Source organism: Pseudorca crassidens, chromosome 1 (genome assembly GCF_039906515.1).
Source record: "Pseudorca crassidens isolate mPseCra1 chromosome 1, mPseCra1.hap1, whole genome shotgun sequence".
Taxonomy (NCBI): Eukaryota; Metazoa; Chordata; class Mammalia; order Artiodactyla; family Delphinidae; genus Pseudorca; species Pseudorca crassidens.
The window spans coordinates 193,312,592-193,332,756 of NC_090296.1; the positions used below are offsets into that span (position 1 = coordinate 193,312,592).

Sequence of the window (20,165 nt, forward strand, 5' to 3'; positions counted from 1 at the left end):
TGATATTGGAATATATTTTCATAAAAACCTTTTCTTTTTCTTTTGGCTGATCTGGAATTTTACTCCTGCCTACTGCTTTTGTAAGGTTTTGGTGAACTAAGCATTTGTTAGTTTCTTTATCACATTCCCACATTCTCAGCTCAGCAAAAAACCCTTGTCAGTAAAACCCACAAAGGAGAAACTGCAGATAACCTTGTCTTTGGCATCATCTCCCAAGGGATGCCTAATCAGCAGTGAACGTTACAAGACTTAAAAAGAGCGGAAATAAGCTTAGTCTAGTTTTCTGCAAATGGGTTTACAATTTCAGCTCATCTCATTGTCAGACTTCATCAGAGGGAGCAAATGACATTAAGAGAACAGACAAACAACACTGCTTTCAAGTAATATCCCCATATTCGCTAAACTGAGGGTTATTTGAGCAGTGACTTAGGAAATTATTCACTTTATAATTCAACTACCTTACTGCAATTGTACTTTTAAAAGTAATGTCGTCTGGCAGCTAACACCAGGCTGCTAGGAAGCACAACATAGACGCATCGATATTTAGTGTCACTGAATGTTTTTGAGTTTATTTTTTTAATGTTTAGCTATAGAACTTTAGAACGCCCCTCCCAAAGTCCAAACTTAACACCAAAACTGTGAAATTTAAAAATAACTAGAACCAGAAGTCTGAATTTGATATGTTGTTACATTTTCCTCCGTGTGCTGTGGTTATATTTTCCATCTTTGGGGCCCCAAACTGGCATCAGCTTTCTGTGTACTTTTCCTTCTTCTCCATCCCCTCTTACAAGTAAACTCCTGTTGAGCCACCTCAACTTCTTCCCACCACTGCCAACTGTCTTCCTGTAGCATGTCTGAGAGTCAGTTTCCAGATGTTAAGGCAGCACGTAAAAATCCAGAGACCAGACACACCACCTGAATGTTGAGTCTGACCCTGTATTCCTAATTCTCTAAGGATAAAAGTCATCCAATTTACCACCCCGAGTAATAGCTGAATTATATGAACCACGACTGCATATTGAGAATGAGGCGAATCTAGATACGATGTATAACATATACATATTATACATAATATAATGTGATTATAAAGTAAGGATCATTTATCCATTTATTCTTTAATTCATTCACACAGCCAATAACGATGGATTGATGGAGTAACAGTTACGTGCTAGGTGTCTGCGAGGCCTTGGAATTTTATTGGAATTTAGCTTTTGATTTTGGCTTTAACTTATAAAATGTACTTTAGGGTCTGCTGGTTAGATTTCAGCGCACCCTGGAGCCGTCCTGTTGATAATAATGACCCCTCTCTCCCGCTCCTCTGCCTTACAGAGAGGGTGGGGTGGGTCATGGAGCCCTGCAGAAATCCAGGTCTTCAATATTACTTTCTGATCCGTATCAGTCTTTCTGTTTGGCGTCTAAGGTACCACAACTACTGAGCCCACGTGCCTCGAGCCCGTGCTCTGCAACAAGAGAAGCCACTGCAGTGAGAAGCCTGTGCACCGCAACAAAGACCCAACGCAGCCAAAAAAATAAAATAAAATAAATAAAAATTTTAAAATAATAAATAAATAAAAACAGAAAAACAGACTGACTGAGAGGCACTCTGGCGTGAGACCAGTACAGTAAGAAGAAATGGGGGCTTTGATGGCTTAAAAACACGTTTGCAGGTCTGAAATGCTCTGTGAGTGACACAGATGAGCACAGCCAGAGCTGAAGCAGACTCTGGTGGTAAAGGAGGGGCAGGAACTCAGCAAGCAGAAGTGGGTAGAATAAACGGTACTCATCAGTGTTAGTTCTGCACCGTGGGGCTTGCCCACTTGGGCCAAATCCATAGGACTGAAGGCTTTTTAAGCTTCACAGGATCATGGACACCACTGACAATCGGGTGAAAGTTGCATACTCTCCAGAAAAACGCTGAGATCTGCAGATAATTTCAGAGTTTCACAGACCCCAGGATGAGTACTCCACTGGTTATCAGTTATCGGGGATCAATTATTCATGTAGGGGAGGAGAGATGGGGAAAGCGGGAAGGCAGGTATACTTCACAGGTAGGTATCAGCTCCCGGGAAGTGCTGGCTTTTGCTTTCTCCTTACCTTCCATCCTGTGCAGGTGGCCCTTCATAGCAGAAGTTACATAAAAGAGGAGACCTGATTTCACCACATAATTCATTAGCGACAAACTAGGGGGATATTTTCCCCAAATTTGTTCTGAGCCTTTAGCAATACAAATATAACAAATGCCCAAGGAGAAGTTATCTAATAATTATATTATTGTATGAGCCGGCTCTTCACTGACTTCGGAAAAATTAAAGCAGACGTGCATAAAGTATTGTCAAGTGTGGAATCAAAATAGCGAATCTGTAAAACTCCAGTGTTCAGGTCAAGATAAGCTAAACAGATGTCACAGACTAAAATGGTCTCCTCTTCACATCAATTATTTATTCAGGGAAGATACTGTCTTCCAGGCTAAAGTGACAGTTTTGGAATCTAAAATTCACTGTCCCACCCATAAAGTTGTTTCTTCTCTCTTTACAGGACGCCCAGGGCAGTTTAAAATGGACAAGACTGAGGGGAAAAGTGCATCTTATGAGCCAAGTTTAAGTGCTTTGTATAGATCTGTAAGAAAAAGATTCTATAAACACTAGAGTTCAACGTACTCTTTATTGTTTCTTCCCTTTTCCTCACCATAAACAACAAAAAACAAACCAAATTGAAAAGCTATGCAGAATGATCAGTGAATTTATATGAGTGGTCTTGAAAGGTTTGTAAGACCAAAACAGTACAAAATTATAACAATCGGTTGTTCAGGAAAAAAAAATACCACTAACGATCACTTAAAATTACTTCTTAAATATTCTCAAGTGGCCAATAGCATTTATACGTGAAGAAGAGGTGAGAGGCATGCAGGGGTAGCACACTGGGAGGCAAGGAATGAGACCCTATTTCTGCTCTCTGCATGTGACCAGAGGAAAATAGTTATTCACTGAAAGTCACCAATGCTTATGGATGAGCGGGGCCTTTGACGGTGTAAGGTTATTCCTTCTGTGCTACTTCAGTTGGAGAATGTCTTTTTGTAGCTCAGAAAAATGTAACATTAATGAGGTTAGGGAACACTGGCTAATGTGGAAGCTTTCATGTAGGTGACAGCCGTGTGGAGTACTTTAGGATGATTTCAATGATCATGTGAGAATACATTAGGAAAAAGAAAAACAACTTGAAAGCAGGTAGCAAGAGCTATGCAATTATGTGTCATTTGATTCTAAAGTCTGTGCTAAAGGCACGAATAAACAAGTTCTCTTGTGCAAAAAGTCTCCAAAGGAAAATTAATTTTTCTTTCAAAATAGCCCTCTGTGTTTTATACGCCACTTCACTTGGGCAATTCCATTAAGGCAATGCTCTCTGTCTGCCCATGAGACTTGCTTTCAAGTCACTGTTGATACAGTTAAGTAGGGTAGGTGGCAAAGTGATTTTCTGATACAATTTGCACCATGTCTGCGTTTTACTGGGAAGCCGTCAAAACACAAATGTCTAATTGTTCCCCTCATGAAAAGAATCACACACCAAATGTAAAGAAGGTGAAGGTGAGCTCTGCTCTCTATCAGAGGGCTGAAGGTCAGCCACAGCATGGGGTAAAGAGGAAGAAAGAGTTTGAACAGTGAGTCGGGATTCTTATTGTAGAAAACCTCCCAGGTTTCTCTGAGTCTTCACAGTAAGCGATTCGTTTTGTGAGCGGTTTGTTTTCAGAACATTATTCACTTCTATATTCAAATAGAAGACTCGAAACACTTCCCAGAGTCAAATACAAATTATCTTAGACTGTGCCACTGATGCTACGAGTACGGATAAACAGAGAACAGACCAGCTAACTCATACGGCAGGGCTCCCCAACCCCCAGGCCGTGGATTGGTACCGGTCCATGGCCTGTTAGGAACCGGACCACACGGCAGGAGGTGAGCGGCGGGTGAGGGGGGCGAAGCTTCATCTGTTGCTCCCCCGTCGCTCGCATTACCAACTGACCCATCCCCCCATCCCCGTCTGTGGAAAAATTGTCTTCCACGAAACCGGTCCCTGGTGCCAGAAAGGTTGGGGACTGCTGTTTTAAAGGATTCAAAGTTCCAAGTTAATTCTATATAGATAATTATTTCTCAGAAGCAGTGGGAATAAACGGGGGTGCTATTTTTGATTGATCCTCTCACCCAGCTTTTCCTTTTACCTCTAGATGACTCCCAGATCACCTCCTCCGCCCAAGTTGCTTCTCAAGCTTCAGTTTCCTCCTCTATTTCTCCATTTAGATATCTCATAGGCCCTCCAACCCAAAATGACCCAAACCAAATACAATATTTCTTCCCTGAATCTTAGCCTCCTAAGGCATGAGTATCCAACAAGTCGCCCATAGAAGTCATCCTCAACTCCTGTCCTCATGTAATAAGCATGAAGTTCCCAACACTGTACTTCCAAGGTATTCTACCTTCTGAATATCTCTGAGATTTCCACCCTTCTTCTGTTTTTATTCCCACTCTGTTAGTTTGAGCCTTCAACCTTTCTCATCTGGAATTCTGTGATAAGCTTCTTCCTTCCACCTTCCTCCACCCTGCTACCACTATGATCTTTCCAGAAGTCCAGTCGGGCTGTGCACTCTTTACTTAAAAGTCTCCCAGGCTCTTCACCATTTTAAGGATAAAGTCAACAGAGGCTACAGGGCCTTCTTTCTTGATCTGGACTTTGCTACCTATAGGCTTAACTTCCACCATTTCCATGGGTGATAAAATGAGACTCAGGTCTCATTTGAGATGGTGGTGTAGACAGACTTTGTCTTTAAATACTAGAGAGACACATATGTTGAGTGATTTTTTGTTTTTACTCAAAATACACCATATGTAATTTTTAAAACCAAAATTTTATGTGACATATTCCTCTAAACTTAAATGAAGAGCAACTTTAGACAGGTGAAAAAAATTAAACAAAGCAGAAAACTAACAGTCATGAAAAATAGATTTACACACGCAAAATTCTTACCCAGTGTCTGCCAGAAAGATATCCTCCAACCTCTTGCTGTTTGAAACGAATCTGTCTTGAACACCAGGAACATACTACTACTGCTGCTCTTAACACCTGGTGGAAGACTGGAACCACAGAATTTGCCAAGAAGGGGATCACTGATGTTAGAACCATCATAAACTGCCAGGTAGTCTTGGGAGCAGAAGGTGGAGGAAACCACATCAAAATCATTGAACCTGTGAAACGAACCTTGTTAATAATAATGTTCTCCATTCGGGTTTCCATTAAATTATAGATTTAGTTCTTATTTAAAAAAAAAAAAGACAAGACAAACGCCAACAGCATCCAAGTTTCACTTGATAGGAAACGTAGAAACAGTATACTATTTTACTGATCAGTTCAAAAGTTTAGAGGAAAGTTTTTGAGAGACTAGAATATGTCAAGGAGTGTCATAAGCTCTGGGGATATAAAGATGAGTAAGATATAGTCCTGGATTTCCAGGGGTTTACAGTCAAGGATATATTAAATCTACTTGACATAAAAGATTTGATAAGTTGAACTGATATTTATTTATCATTTCAGCAACACTTTAGTTTTTCAGTCTCATTAAAAATAGGGTGTTTACTCTGTTCCCTTGTTACTTTTGTGAGATCAAGATCAATCTAATTTTTATTAATGGGAAGAATGCTAATATAATAGAGTGGAAGAAATGCTGGTTTTAGAATCAGAGCTTTATTCTCATTCTCACAGTCTGTTTCCCTCTTTTTAAATGGAGTTTATTCTAAGGTTAAGTGAAACAATGTGTAAAATCCAAATTATGGTAACTGGCATACAGTAGATGCTCAAAAAAAATGGACAGACCCAACAAATGGTCGTTATTATTATGATTTTGAAAACTAGGAATAAGAAATAGTTATTCCTCATAAAAGAAATAACAAATATTAAAAAACCAATGGTAGGAAAGAATGAACTAAATTCTCTTGAGTCTTATTTAACTGCTATAACCAGAAATTCACATTTCAGATCACTGTGGTCGTCACGGGCATGTCACCACTCATCCCAGCGCTCAGCCTTCCTGACATTTGTTAGGATTGTCTTTCTGTGCACACTTTGAGGTGTGATGTGGCCCTGAGACATGCTCTGGCCACAGAAATGTAAGCAGGAGTCATGCGTATTACTTTTGGAAGAAGTTTTAAGAACTACTACTCAGTTTGCCACACTGCCTTCTACTGCAGTGATGATCACGGAAGCAAATGTAGAAATGAGTTTCCATCAACCTGGGCAGCTAAGTGACCATGATGAGAGGAGACTCCTTGCCAGGCCACGTTGGACACACTCATACGAGTGAGAAATAAACTTGTTGAGTTAAGCTACTGTGCCTTGGGGTTGTTTGTTACCACTTATAACCTATCCTGACAGACACATCCCTGACTTTTCTTTCATTGTCTAACATAGTATTTCTTTTCTTTTCTTTCCTTTTTTAAATTGAAGTATAGTTGATTTACAATGTTGTGTTAGTTTCTAGTGTACAGAAAAGTGATCCAATTACACATATATATTCTTTTTCATATTCTTTTCCATTATGGTTTATTGCAAGATATTGAATATAGCTCCTTAACACCATATTTCAATCCAGGTCTTATGCTTTGTCATTTCAAGTAACTATTCCCAGAGTTCCCAAACAAGCAAGGCTTCCTACCTGGATTTTCTTAAGGATTTTTATGGTGGGTTTATTATAGCTTATTTTTTAAAAACCTGTTTAAGTTATTTGATGTCCTGTCATCATTTTTCTAGGTTCTTCTTTCTCAGGTGTTTTTGTTTTCTGGGTTTTGGTATTTTTGCTAGCCTCTGTAATATATAACATATAATATGGAATAATTTGAAAATATCTCGTGATTAAAATATTTCCTTTAAGAGGCTTAAGAAAAAAATGATACAATATTTTGAAACAGGTTTTGATTGGCTGAATGTTTTCAAACTGATGATAAAGGTTAAGATGAAAAATTTCTTGATTTTCTTTAACCACATGTAACATTTAATGTTCCTATAATAAAAGAAGGCAAAACAATAGCTAGATAATTTCCAAAAACACTACTTTCATTTTTATTTTCTATAGACAACACATTTATTTTCCACAACGTGAATCCATGAAGATAAAAATCTGAGTTTCCAAGAGGACTCAGAGCTGTTTTGGCTTTGCGTCATTTTCCCATGACAGCACAGAAAATATTTGCAAAAGCCCATTAACAGAAAACGTCATGAGGCCGGCCTATTTGGAGAGCCTAGAAGGATTTATGTGTTACTAATGTCTACAACTTCTTCAGTACCTAGAATAGTATCTGTTTCACAGAATGTAGGTTCTTAGAAAGAATGTAATCATTTTCCAAGCATGCGGATGTGAACTTTGACTATGGTGAGCCCCAGGGCCCAGGCAAGGGCAAAAAATATACACATATCATAGCGTATGCTCTAATCCTACACGTGTAAGAACCAAGTATTGTGTCACGACAGCAAATGACAAGAACCGTTCCTTACGTGTCCATTCGGAGCAGGCGACCCCTTCCCAGGTCTCCTGCTCCTGGCCATTGGGCACTTTTTGTTTATTCTTTTGTTCCTGGGCCTTAAAGGACTTTCTGGCTTTGGGGCACAGCCTCTTTACAAACAGTCTCAGGTGGGACCTGCAGAGCTCTCCAGGGTCCATCCTGTAGACCACTCACTGTCTGATACAGGAAGCAAACCAGGCTTGATGAGATGTGTCTTACAGTCCAAGGACCCATTTGACATATGAGGTCCCTGGAGGTAAATTATGGAGAGTTTATGATTGGGGGAGAGAATGTGATCACTGACATACAGGAGGAAGGGAGGTAGGAGGGGTCCTAGCCCATTAAGCTTCTATAAAAAATTCTATATTGCCATAAACTACACCATATGCTGAGTTTCAGAGCTTTCCACCATATGCTGTACATCACTGAAACACAGGAGTTAGAAATACATCATCTCAGATGACAGCAATAGTGAACTCTGTCACTCAGAGAACTGGAGGTTGCTTTCCCTTCATCAGTCTTATTGGAAGTATGCAGGATCGGGAAGAATTTTCCTGATGATATAAGATATCTCATATAGCACCAGTTTAGAGGTGTTCTGATATGGGAATAAAAAGGAATTTAAGTACTTAGAAAATTCACCCTTGGAGAGAGAGCATAGGGAATATGAAGGACCTGGTTTGGGGAGGAGATCAGTCTGATCCGGATTCTGATTTTGACTCTTCATTTAATACAATATCACTTTGGGGAAGTTATGTGACACTTCTGAGACTCAGTTTTCTCATCAGTAGAGTGAGATTAATAATACATACCTCATCTGACTGTTTCAAGAACTAAATAAGAGAATGGTGGAAGTGTTCATTAAAGTTCTTTGTGTATAATACGTGCCCCCCAAATGGAAACTGCTTTCTCTTGCCTTCCCCATGCCCTTTGATTTAAAGATAGGCTTATAACTTTACACCCCAGTATACGAAGCTACTCTAAAACTGTCGGAAAACTACAACAATTGTTTGAACCGGTGGAGTGAGCGCCTGTTTTTCCCCTGAATGACCACTGGCTTGCGTGGAGGGTAGGGGGCCCATTTCCCAGGTGAACAGGATCACACCACATGCTTACTTCCCCTTCCTCCGGATTCCTGTATGTGCCTCTGATGAGAATCAGTGCTCTGCATCATTAAATGAACATCTTTTCTGTAAACAGAGCTGGGAGGATTTTCTTAAGAAGGTAAATGGGTCTTACGTACTTGAGCTGGATTACTCTGTCGTCCCTGATGGTGATGGTGTACAAACAGTGCATGTTGTTAGGGTACGCAGAGTAGGAATAGAAAGGGCTCTTGATGACCCCGGTGGAGAGGTTGAACGCACCACCACAGGCTGCAAGAGAAGGCGGGGAACAGGCAGAGAATGGTTATGACTCATGGCAGAGGAAAGTCATTTCCAGACATTCTTTACTATGGTACCTTTTTCCCCAAGAGAGATGATAATTCTTTGTCTTAAAGCAATGTAAACCTCTCTTTACTGTGCTTACAAATGCTTCAGATTCTTCCACCGAGGTAGAGGGAAAAGACAGTAAGGGGTAGAAGCAGGGAAGAATGTTTCAAGGCACCTCTTGGAATGGAATAAGTCTGAGCCAAAATAATGGCCACAGTGAAAATGATGAGAGAAAACGTTTCCCATGTTGGAATATAACTGTCCTTTCTCTATAAAGCAGTGACAGATTCAGGGGGTAACAGTGATTGCTGGAAGTTTAGAAAAGGTGTGCTGAATCCAATTGTGGGCTTATGAACCCAGGAAGGGCTGTGATCTAAAGATCTTAAATAATATGGATTGGAGTCTCCTGTGTCCATGACAGACGACCGTAAGGTGAAACTTTAGAAATCACTTTTGAAATAATGGAGTTTAGTCCCCTCTTTGGGCTCAAATGCATAGCTCTTGAGTCTCGCGTATTTCTATTTGGTCGTGAGACTGGTAAGGGCCATACTTGACCAAGTTTTATTACCAATCCTCAACAAGCATGAGGAAGGTAGGCCCACCCCGAGTCCAGCAAGCAACAGCCCACAGCCCTTAGTCACTACGACTAGTCAATAAAACAACAGCCGTAAAAAGAGAATGAAATCCCATTATACAAAATATAGAATTTTTATTTTTTCGCTTGGCTTTGCATATCAGGAGGATTACTTTGTGCCGTGCAATGATGGAAAGTGCCCTATTCTCACAGCAGTGAGAAAGGTTTATATTTATTTTACTTTATGATTCTAAAATTATAGTAACATGAGTATATTTTGATGATATTTTTATGGTTTACATACTATCAATGGATATATTCCATTTACATATCTTAGAAATGATAACCAGAGAGTGGCTGCCATTTAAGGTCATTAAGGTAATTTTTTATTTGTCTGTTTGTTTATTTTGTCTCAATTGAGCCCACATTGCAGGGAAAGCTATTCTCTCTATGCCCACAATCATTCCTGTGCTCAGGCCCCTGGGTACATCTGCAGTGAATTAAATGTTAGATTTGTGTAGCCATTATTCTATTTCATCTTGTTCACAATAATGTGGTCTCTGAAAGCTTGTCAATGCCTAAAATAAGTCCCAAGTTTGTACATTGTCAGGAGTTGAAATTTCGATATCAACCCTCTTTAAAAGAGACTCTCATAGTAGATAATGTGGACCCTTGTATACAGTGTTTTAGGAAAATGAGGGATTAAAGAGTAAAATAATATAAAGTGGGGAGGAAACTCTCCATAACACTAGTTGTACCAAAAGAATAAAACAAGTCACCCCTTCTCTTTATCCAACAGACAACTGGGGGAAGGAATGTTCTGTCTGTGCTAACAGAATCCCTGGGCCACACAGAATCATGCGTTACAAACGGGGCCAGGCCTCGGGGGCAGTTAACGTCCACAAACCACGAAGGCCTGTTTCATGAGTCAATAAACATTTTCAGGCTCTTCTGGGGATGGGAACAATAATTTATTTGAAAGAAAACAATTTGACTTTCTACCTTTAGCAATGGGTTATGTCAAGTAAAGATCAAACAAACATTTTGCAAGATCTTTTTTTGCCCGTGTTACTGAAGTTGGGATGATGTGAAAAAAAATGCTGTCAGCAAACCAGCCAAGTTTATTGCAGGAGAGGAAAAGACCATTCAAAGTAGGGAAATAGAATCTTATAGAATCTTCAAACAAACATGGATCAAACTGTCCACAAAAAAATGAAAAGATGTCGGTAGCTACAAAGGTCTTTGTCCATTCGGTGGCTTGTCTGACCCTGATTTTGATACAGAGAAGCTGCAAATTATCATGTAGTTGAATACGTCCATCTTTTCTTTTACGACTTGTGCTTTTTGCATATTGCTAAAAAATTCTTTCCTACCAGAACATCATAAAGATAGTCTCTTACATTTTTTCTAAATGTATAAAGGATTGGTTTTCAACAGAGTGACTTGGGAAAATGAAACAGGCATCTGGACAGTCCATGCCGAAAAGTCACTTTATGCAATGTACGAACAACTGAAGGTAGCAGTTCGTTCTAACTTAAATTATCAAAAATAAATCTCAGGGCTTCCCTGGTGGTGCAGTGGTTGAGAGTCCGCATGCCGATGCAGGGGATACGGGTTCGTGCCCCGGTCTGGGAAGATCCCACATGCCACGGAGTGGCTGGGCCCGTGAGCCATGGCCGCTGAGCCTGTGCGTCCGGAGCCTGTGCTCCGCAACGGAAGAGGCCACACAGTGAGAGGCCCGCGTACCACAAAAAATAAAAAATTAAAAATTAAAATAAAAAAATAAATCCCAATCTTCCATGATTTTCAAAGAGTAGTTCTGCCAAAGTTCATGAAAAAGGGCCTCCCTTTTTTTTTTTTATGACCATGCACCTAATTAATAATTTTCTCCCTTAAGGTCTCTGAGTCTTCAACTTGGTGATGTGTGAATACAATTAACTCTCCTTATGGAAATTGCTCGAGGGAAAAAGAAAATTCCAAACTACATCATTATGGCTACTCACGGGTTATCCTATAGGAAAACTTGAATCCCAAGTCCGTGGTATGTGCATTTGAGTAGAAGTTAAGCAGCATGGGACCAGAGGTGGTGACAGGGGACAGGCTCTCATCCCCACACAGCGTCGCCAAAGGCGTGGAAGATAAGCTGTAACCCCTGACTATGTGCACGCCGTCGTTGACACAGCTTCCCGTTACAGTGGAGCGAGCTGAACAGGGCACGGAACAACCAGAAGCAACATAAGTAATAATCAGAAGCAACATAAATGATTACACGAAAATGTGAGGACGATTCACGCAATTTGGTTTCCTGAGGAACGACCCTCACCCTAGTTACAAAACAAGCACAGGGGTGAGGAAACAGGGAGAACTTCACAACAGTTGAATCCTACTTTGAAACAATCCAGAATTTTCTTCCCTATAAAATGACTCCTTTAATTCAGTGATTATAAACTGGGGACAATTTTGCCTCCCAGGGACATTTGGCAGTACCTGAAGACATTGTTTTGCTGTCAGGCTGGGGTGTGCCACTGCCACGGAGTGGGCAGAGCCCAGGGATGCAGCTAAACGTGCTATAATGCTCAGGGCTGCCCCAGGCCCCCTGCCCTCCACCACAACAAGAATGACCCAGCCCCAAACGCCAACGTGCTGCTCGTGAGAAACCTTGCATTTAACAGTGACGCTTACCCACAGATAAAGGACTCCTACCACGGAGACGTCATTAGAATCTCAATGTTAATTAAACAAATGTTACAAATGTTCACACAAACAATATTAGCTTAAGAGTTTAGTGATTGTAAAATATATATCATTGTTTTGTTTTCTAATTATAAAACAGATATATACTCCAACCCATTCTAAAGAGAAATACAAAACAGAAAAATAAAAAATTTAAAAAACTTTTTTTTTTTGGTGATGGGATGTTTTCTATTTGCATATTTTGGGTTTTTTTTTTTTTTGATTTACAATATTGTGTTAGTTTCAGGTGTACAGCAAAGTGATTCATATATCTGTTCTTTTTCAGATTCTTTTCCCATATAGGTTATTACAGAATACTGAGCAGAGCTTCCTGTGCTATACAGTAGGTCTTTGTTGGTTATCTATTTTAAATATAGTTAAGAAGACTTTTATTACTACAATGTATCCAATCATTTTTATGGGTGAATCATATAGTTAAAAAATTAATTGGAGACTTCTCTGGTGGCACAGTGGTTAAGAATCCGCCTGCCAATGCAGGAGACACAGGTTCGATCCTTGGTCTGGGAAGATCCCACATGAGCCAAGCAACTAAGCCCATGTGCCACAACTACTGAGCCTGCATTCTAGAGCCCCCAAGCCACAACTACTGAAACCTGCATGCTCTAGGGCCCATGCTCTGCAACAAGAGAAGCGACCGCAATGAGAAGCCCGTGCACCGCAACGAAGAGTAGCCCCAGCTCGCCACAACTAGAGAAAGCCCGCACGCAGCAATGAAGACCCAACGTAGTCAAAACAAAACAAAACAAAAACATTGATTGGAATCATCCTGCGTAGGATCTTTTGTAACCTAATTTTTATTAACATGAAATAACATAACATCATGCATTTAATATGATTAAATATCTTTTAAAACACTGAATTTAATGCATCTATCGAACTCTAATATATAGATGTGCCATGCTATGTTCAATTCATCCCCTACAGCTTAATAATTCTACCTTTTCTAGCTTTTGTGATAAAAATACTGTTGAAACAAACATTTTTATATATAAATATTTGCAGAACTTTCTCATTATTTCATCAGAACAAATTTTTAGAAGTTGAGTTACTGGTACTAAGGTAAAATTCTTTTTCAGATTTATCAAACAGTCCTTTGGAAAAGTGTTACCAATTCACAGTTCCACAAAACTTTAGGTATCTGACATTTCCCCCATTTCTACATTTTCATCCCCACGTAGAGAAACCTTGTACCCATTCACAGTCACGCCCCATCCTCCCCCTTTACTGTTCTCCCAATCCTAGGCAACCACTAACCTACTTTCAGTCTTTGTGGATTTGTCTTCTCTGGACATCTCACATAAACAGAATCATATATATATATATATATATATATATATATATATATATATAAAATATATAATATTCAGCCCCTTGTGACTGGCTGCTTTTACTTAATGTTTTTCAGGGTCATCCATGTTGTAGCATGTGTCAGTACTTCATTCCTTCCAAGCTCAATAGTATTCCATTGTATGGAGAGACCACATTTTTGTTTATCCATTTTGTAGTTGATGGACGTTAGTTTTGCTTGTACCTTTTGGCTATTATAAATAACACTGCTACAGATATTCATGTACAAGGTTTTGTGTGGATACGTGTTTTCAATCTCTTGGGTAAATAATAGGAGCAGAATTGCAGACTCATAGAGTAACCCTATGTTTAATGTTTTGAGGACCTATCAGCCTGTTTTCCAAAGAGGCTGCACCATCCTGCCACCACAACAGCAATTAGAACCAGCATGAGAGTTCTAATTTCCCACATCCTCACCAACACTTGTTATTGTCTAACTTAGCCACACTATTGAGTATGAAATGGTAGTACATTGTGGTTTTGATTTGCATGTCTCTATGAGTAACGGTGTTGAGCATCTTTTCATGTGCTTATTGGTCATTTGTATATCTTGGAAGAAATAGCTGTTCAGATCCTTTGCCATTTTAAAAATATTTAGTTAGGCCACACTGTGTGGCTTGCTCAATCTTAGTTCCCCAACAAGGGACTGAATCCAGACCCTCGGCAGTGAAAGCGAGGAGTCCTAACCACTGGACCACCAGGGAATTCCCTCCCTTGCCATTTTTAAACTGGGATATATGTTTCTTAATGTTCTGTTCTAAGAGTTCTTTTCTATTCTAGATACTAGAATGGTCGTAAATTTTTATTTCTCTTGGGTAAATACCTGGGAGTAGAATTGCTGGGTCATAAATAAGGTATGTATTTAATTCTATAAGAAACTGCCAGTCAAATTCCTCCAAGTGGTTATATCATGAGGAATGTATGAAACTTCCAGTTGCTCTGCATGCTTGCCAACATTTGATATTGTCAGTCTTTTTCATTTTAGCCATTCTGTTGTGTGTGAAATGGTACCTCATTGTGATCTTTAATTTATTGTTCTGATGGCTAATGATATAGAATATTTTTCATGTTCTCATTTACAAAAACAAAAGAAAACACTTTTATCTCATCTAGATGATAACTTGAACATGTACCTAACACCTACACACACACACACACACACACACACACACACACACACACGCACGCACTTTACCTACTTAAAATTCCCCATTGGAACTGCCCAAAACTACATTACAATCTCTTATACAAGCACATACTATGACATAATGGACTTTACAATCAGACTGCCTGTTTGCTGTTAGAACATTCTTATAAATTAAAGAAACTATGGTATACATTTACTTTATAATTTCAAATCCCCTGGCCATAGATCTTGGTTCAAGGGTGGGCATGTGACCTAGGCCAATCCACTGAGAGTAAATTTCAGGTAAACTGTTTGGAATCTGGAATAGACAGTAGTGTGCTGGTAAATAGGACAACCAGCTCTCCGAGGGAAAGAGGCACACCCTCATTTGTACCATTTTCCAATTTCTGTGGTAGAAATACTCCCACTATAGCCAATGTCAAGTTACCAATGCAAGGTCATTAGATGCAGAATTTGGACCAGAGGATCATGACTGACTCTTGCAAGATGGTACAAGCCACCTCCAGCATGCCACTGGATAGACATCCTCTCTCTTCCTAGACATGCATGAGGGATATGCAAGCCCCACTGTGAGGGCAGCTACCCTACAGCCAAGACAGAAGCCAGCTTTAGGGTGAGACTCTCACTGGAGTAGCACACAGTGAGAACAGAAAAAGTAAAACGTTTGATGACAAAATGAAAATGCTAGATTAAGCGGATATGAGGGACCACCAACTTTGAGGTTGTCTAGAAGGAAAGCCGATAAATTGCCCTTTTATGTTTAAACCAGGTTGAATTAAGTTTCCTGTTAATAGTGCCATAAAAATTCCTAATTGATATAGTAAGGATTATCCTAATCATAATCATGGTTGCAATTATTCTTTATGGAACCCCACCGTCCTGAGCACTGTTGATAGATTGATTGATTACTCCAAGGTAGGATCTCAGACTCCATCTAGGCCAATCAGATGTGTTCAAACTGTAACTGAGTAAGAAGGAGTCAACAGTGGGAGCCAAACATGTTCAACTTGGAAATCAGCAGCAGCGGTCTCCTGACTGCGGTAGGAAGCCAGGCTGTAACAGGAGGAAATGAAGCTGTCGTGCAGAAAGAGAGGGGGAAAGACAGTACATTTTGAAGGATTCATGTTCTGGAAGCCTATTAGTCCCCTTCTTATTTTTAAACCTTCCTTTGACGAGATGAGATAACCCAGTATCCTTTCTATAAACTCTACATCTAAGCAAACTTGAAGATAACCTACTGCTTTTAACTGAAAGAATCCTGATGTGTGCATTTTTAATATATTTGTACATTAAAAGCCCCTTCCTCTTTTAATTGTATTATCTTAAAGAAAATTGATATTTTTTATCAGAAAATATCTATGCAATTTAAATTTTAAGTCATTTTAGGAACACTTTTGGCATTTTAGCTATGTTTTTATACAACTGAAGAAATTTTGAGGTATCAATTCAAGATATGTTTATTAAAGTAAGCCCAAAGGATTCCTTCATTTTGAAAATCCTGGAATAGAAATGCTTCTAATTGGGAATAAATCTACAAGTTAAAAATGTTAAAGACTTCACTTTAATGACCTTACCATGTAATAAGAAACAATATGATGTTGGAAAAACAGGACAAAAAAGAAATACATTAAACTCAGATTCACAGTTTGAATACTGCCAAATTGTGTACCTTAATTATAGCCTTAGAATTTTTCTTGTTCCAAGAGCTCCATTGGAATTTAAAACATTCAGAGGAGGTGAACGTGAGAATCAAAAAATAGTATGAATTAGCTATAAAAATATCTTTAGCCAGCAACAATACATTAAGTTGTAAAAGCAAAATCACAGAATGAAAGGAAATATTGCTGACGCTAGATTAAAATCTCTGTTCTACTTCGGTCAAATGACCTGCTATGCAGACTGTCCTTTAAGTACTAAAGAGTTAGTTTTTTAACTCTTTGATGATATAGACTATCACAGTGGTGGTTGTCTTAGAAAATTATGGAAAGGCTGTGAAACGTAAGGTAAAGTATGTCATATACTTACTAAGGTTTCAAAAAAATTAAAGGAACTAATTTAATTGCAGAAAAATCAGTCGTGAAATAGCAGTTGTATATCTATACTGAGACATAGCCAAAATGCACTAGTTGTTTATAAAAGGTCTGTATCAACAATAAGGGGAAGAGAGGAAGCTGAGAGGGTATTTTAATTTTTTTGTAGACGGCAATATATTATCAGTTAACTAAGTAAACCGTTCAAGACAATCTGCTCATTTTCAAACCCTGACTCAATATATCATGAAAGTTGTGATATTTGGCAAGTTGCTTAATGATTAAAACATTCTCGTGTCATTTCCAGTAGTAATTTCTTTAAGGTGGGATGCTCTTCCAAATGTTATCCATAAAAAATCAAACATTACATAATATCAGAATTTGTGAAGTTACCTAAAGTCTAAGAACATATCAAGGATTAGCATAAACAAGGTAATACACAAGAAAATGAGATATAAATATGTCAGCAGGCATCAAATAATTCACACACATACATCTTTTTCTCAAGCTGTACACATCACCTCATTGCATTAGATCAAAGATATCAGTCTGATTCTTCAGTGAGAAGACACTTGGTGACAAAATCACAGGCGTAAGAAAATAATGATAGGAAACACCTTTCCATAATCATAGGGGAACCAATTGTGATATCTTATATTGCAATCAAAATATACACGAAATTCTCAAGTAGAATATAATTAAATGCAACTAGGATGATTGTCTTCTAGGGAGAGAAAAGAACTTAGTCAAGGTTTAAAAAAAGTTCTTCAAGAAGCAAGATGTGTATCATAGCTGAGTTTATGGCTGGGAGGTAGCATTCAATCAGACACATGAGAACTCGTCAGGAAGAGCGGTACCCTGAAATTGAATGATACTTTCTCCACGGACGTCATGGGACAAGTGGCTACAGTCATTCTTAATCCTATCTTCAGTAACTGATTTGATGAATATTTACTGTTGAAATCTCAGAGGTGTAAAATAATCCTCCATGATTTGTTTTTATGACTATTTTCCATCCTTCTGAAAAACTGTAAGACACATTTATTATTTTAAATGGGTAAGGTTGTATCCAACATAGTGAAAAATAATTTTTATCACATTATTCACATATCTTCATTACAGAGAGCAATGTTCGATTCTGGGTTTCATCATGATTCCAAGAACTTGGAGAGAATTGAAAGGGAAGCCAAGGATGAGCAATTCAGCAAATAATGTAAACTTGTGGAATTTAGATTCCGACTGCACTTTTCCTTCAGAGTCATAGATGGAGAGGCAAAGATGCCAGAGGACTAGAAATAGTGGGAAGTCCTTTTGGTTGAAATATTTTAATATTGCAGATACAATAAAGTCCTTTCAGTAAAATAGCAAAGGGTTCTAGGGAGAGGGATGTGAATTGGGGGGCAGCTCTGAGTAGCCTGGAGACTGGCCTCCCCAGTAGAGGATGATTCCCTGAGAGGGAGAAGCAGGTGCTCGTATAGAACTAAGCTCCACAGAGTGTGAAAGCCAAGGTCTTGTATTATAACACAGGCAAGCAAGGAATCTCACACAACTAAATCGTCTCCTCTGGGGCTTGGCCAATTTGAATAAAATATCAATAAGAACTATTTCAAAAGAACCATTGCCCAGTGCTTTCTAAAATAATGGATTGCAAAATGGGCCTACCTTCTGATTTCTTGAGAAACAACTGAGGAAGTAAAGAAAAGAAATAGTAAGTAGCTGCATGATGCTACTTAAAAAAAAAAAAAACAGATAATATAGAGAGGAAATGTGAACTAAGACCGCCAAAACTCAGTTATCATGTTTCTTGGTGGGAAAAAAGGGCAAAAGGAAAAAAAATCTAAAAGTAAATTTTCTTCCTTTTTTCTGTTTAGCTTTATATCAGGCGTACCCTGTAAACCAGGACTTCTAAGTTAACGAAGGAGAATTCAGGCAAATATTACCTAGGACTTGCCACGCGGCTGCTCTGGAAATCTAGCCCTATTCCTCTCGGGGCCTTTGAGGCCATCCCTAGAGGACAGTAAACAAAATGCATTTGCATTGGTTCTCGCCCATTTTCTGTGCCAAGGGACTACTCTCTATCCAGTTCTTATCAAGAGATACTCTGGATTTGAGAAAAACTGAGTTTAGAATTTGCCTAGATGTAGGATTTTTTAGTTAAGAATTCTAAACCCCTCATTATCACCAGGGGGAATCAATGTTATTACCCAATTTTTAAAAATAAATTTATTTAATTAATTAATTTATTTTTGGCTGTATTGGGTTTTTGTTGCTGGGTGCGGGCTTGCTCTAGTTGCAGCGAGCGGGGGCTACTCTTCGTTGCGGTGCGTGGACTTCTCATTGCGGTGGCTTCTCTCGTTGCGGAGCACGGGCTTTAGCTGCGCAGGCTCAGTAGTTGTGGCACACAGGCTCAGTAGCTACAGCACGCAGGCTCTACAGCACAGGCTCAGTAGTTGTGGCACACGGGCTTAGTTGCTCCGCGGCATGCGGGATCTTCCCGGACCAGGGGTCGAACCCGTGTCGCCTGCATTGGCAGGCGGATGCTTAACCCCTGTGCCACCAGGGAAGCCCCATTACCCAATTTTAGTGATAGCAAAATCAAGGCACAGAAGGCACTGGCTTGTCTTAGGTTACCTCATCTGTTAAGTGTTTTCTTTATCTATAAAGTAAAAAAAAAAAAAAAAAAAAAAGACCTATAATCCTCCCAGTAACTTGGAGGCATCTACTTGGCCACATGAATAATGAAAACAGAAAAATATACTTTTAGATTGTTCAATATTGGGGAAAATAAAATGAGTATTTATTTGATGAAATCTGATTCCAGAATAAGTACTTTGGAGACAGTGATGGTTTCTCCCTCATGTTTTCTCCTTATATTTTGTCCATTTTTGCCATTTTGTTTTTGACCAAAGTAACATTTTGAATTTGTCAAATCTCTATTTTATTTCACAACTTTGGAAGACGCTGTTAAGAATACCAAGAGCCACTTTAGTCTTGAGGTAACTTAAAAAAGTCTTGTAGACGCTCAAATGGAATTTCCTTCTATGACTTTTGATTTCCCTGAAATTTGTATAGTTCAGTAGGGATTATATAGGAAACATACGTCTGTATTTCATAGAATGACTAGCATTGGAAATGTAATAATAAAGAGAAAGAGAAACTTAGGCCAACATAAAATACCATAACATAATTTCAGAGCAACTTATTTAGTGGAAGGTAGGTCACTGAACATTTGTAACTTCCCTGCAGGAAGAGCACCAGTGTGTAGGTCAATAACCAATAAACTGGCCTGAATAGTAAAACCTTTCCTAACCCGTTGTCAGTGTTTAGTAAACACGGTGTATG

General features: G+C 39.0%; 1 protein-coding gene across 2 annotated transcripts in view; it reads right to left on the reverse strand.

The window, feature by feature from the left end:
• The window catches only part of CUBN (cubilin), a 281,633-nt gene that overhangs the window by 36,236 nt on the left and 225,232 nt on the right, over positions 1-20,165 (reverse strand). For both annotated transcript variants that reach the window (XM_067704299.1, XM_067704308.1), the window contains 3 exons: positions 11,549-11,749; positions 8,785-8,914; positions 5,017-5,234 (listed from right to left, as the gene is read on the reverse strand). In XM_067704299.1, coding sequence (XP_067560400.1) covers positions 5,017-5,234; positions 8,785-8,914; positions 11,549-11,749 — 549 coding nt within the window. The remainder of the gene's footprint in view (positions 1-5,016; positions 5,235-8,784; positions 8,915-11,548; positions 11,750-20,165) is intronic.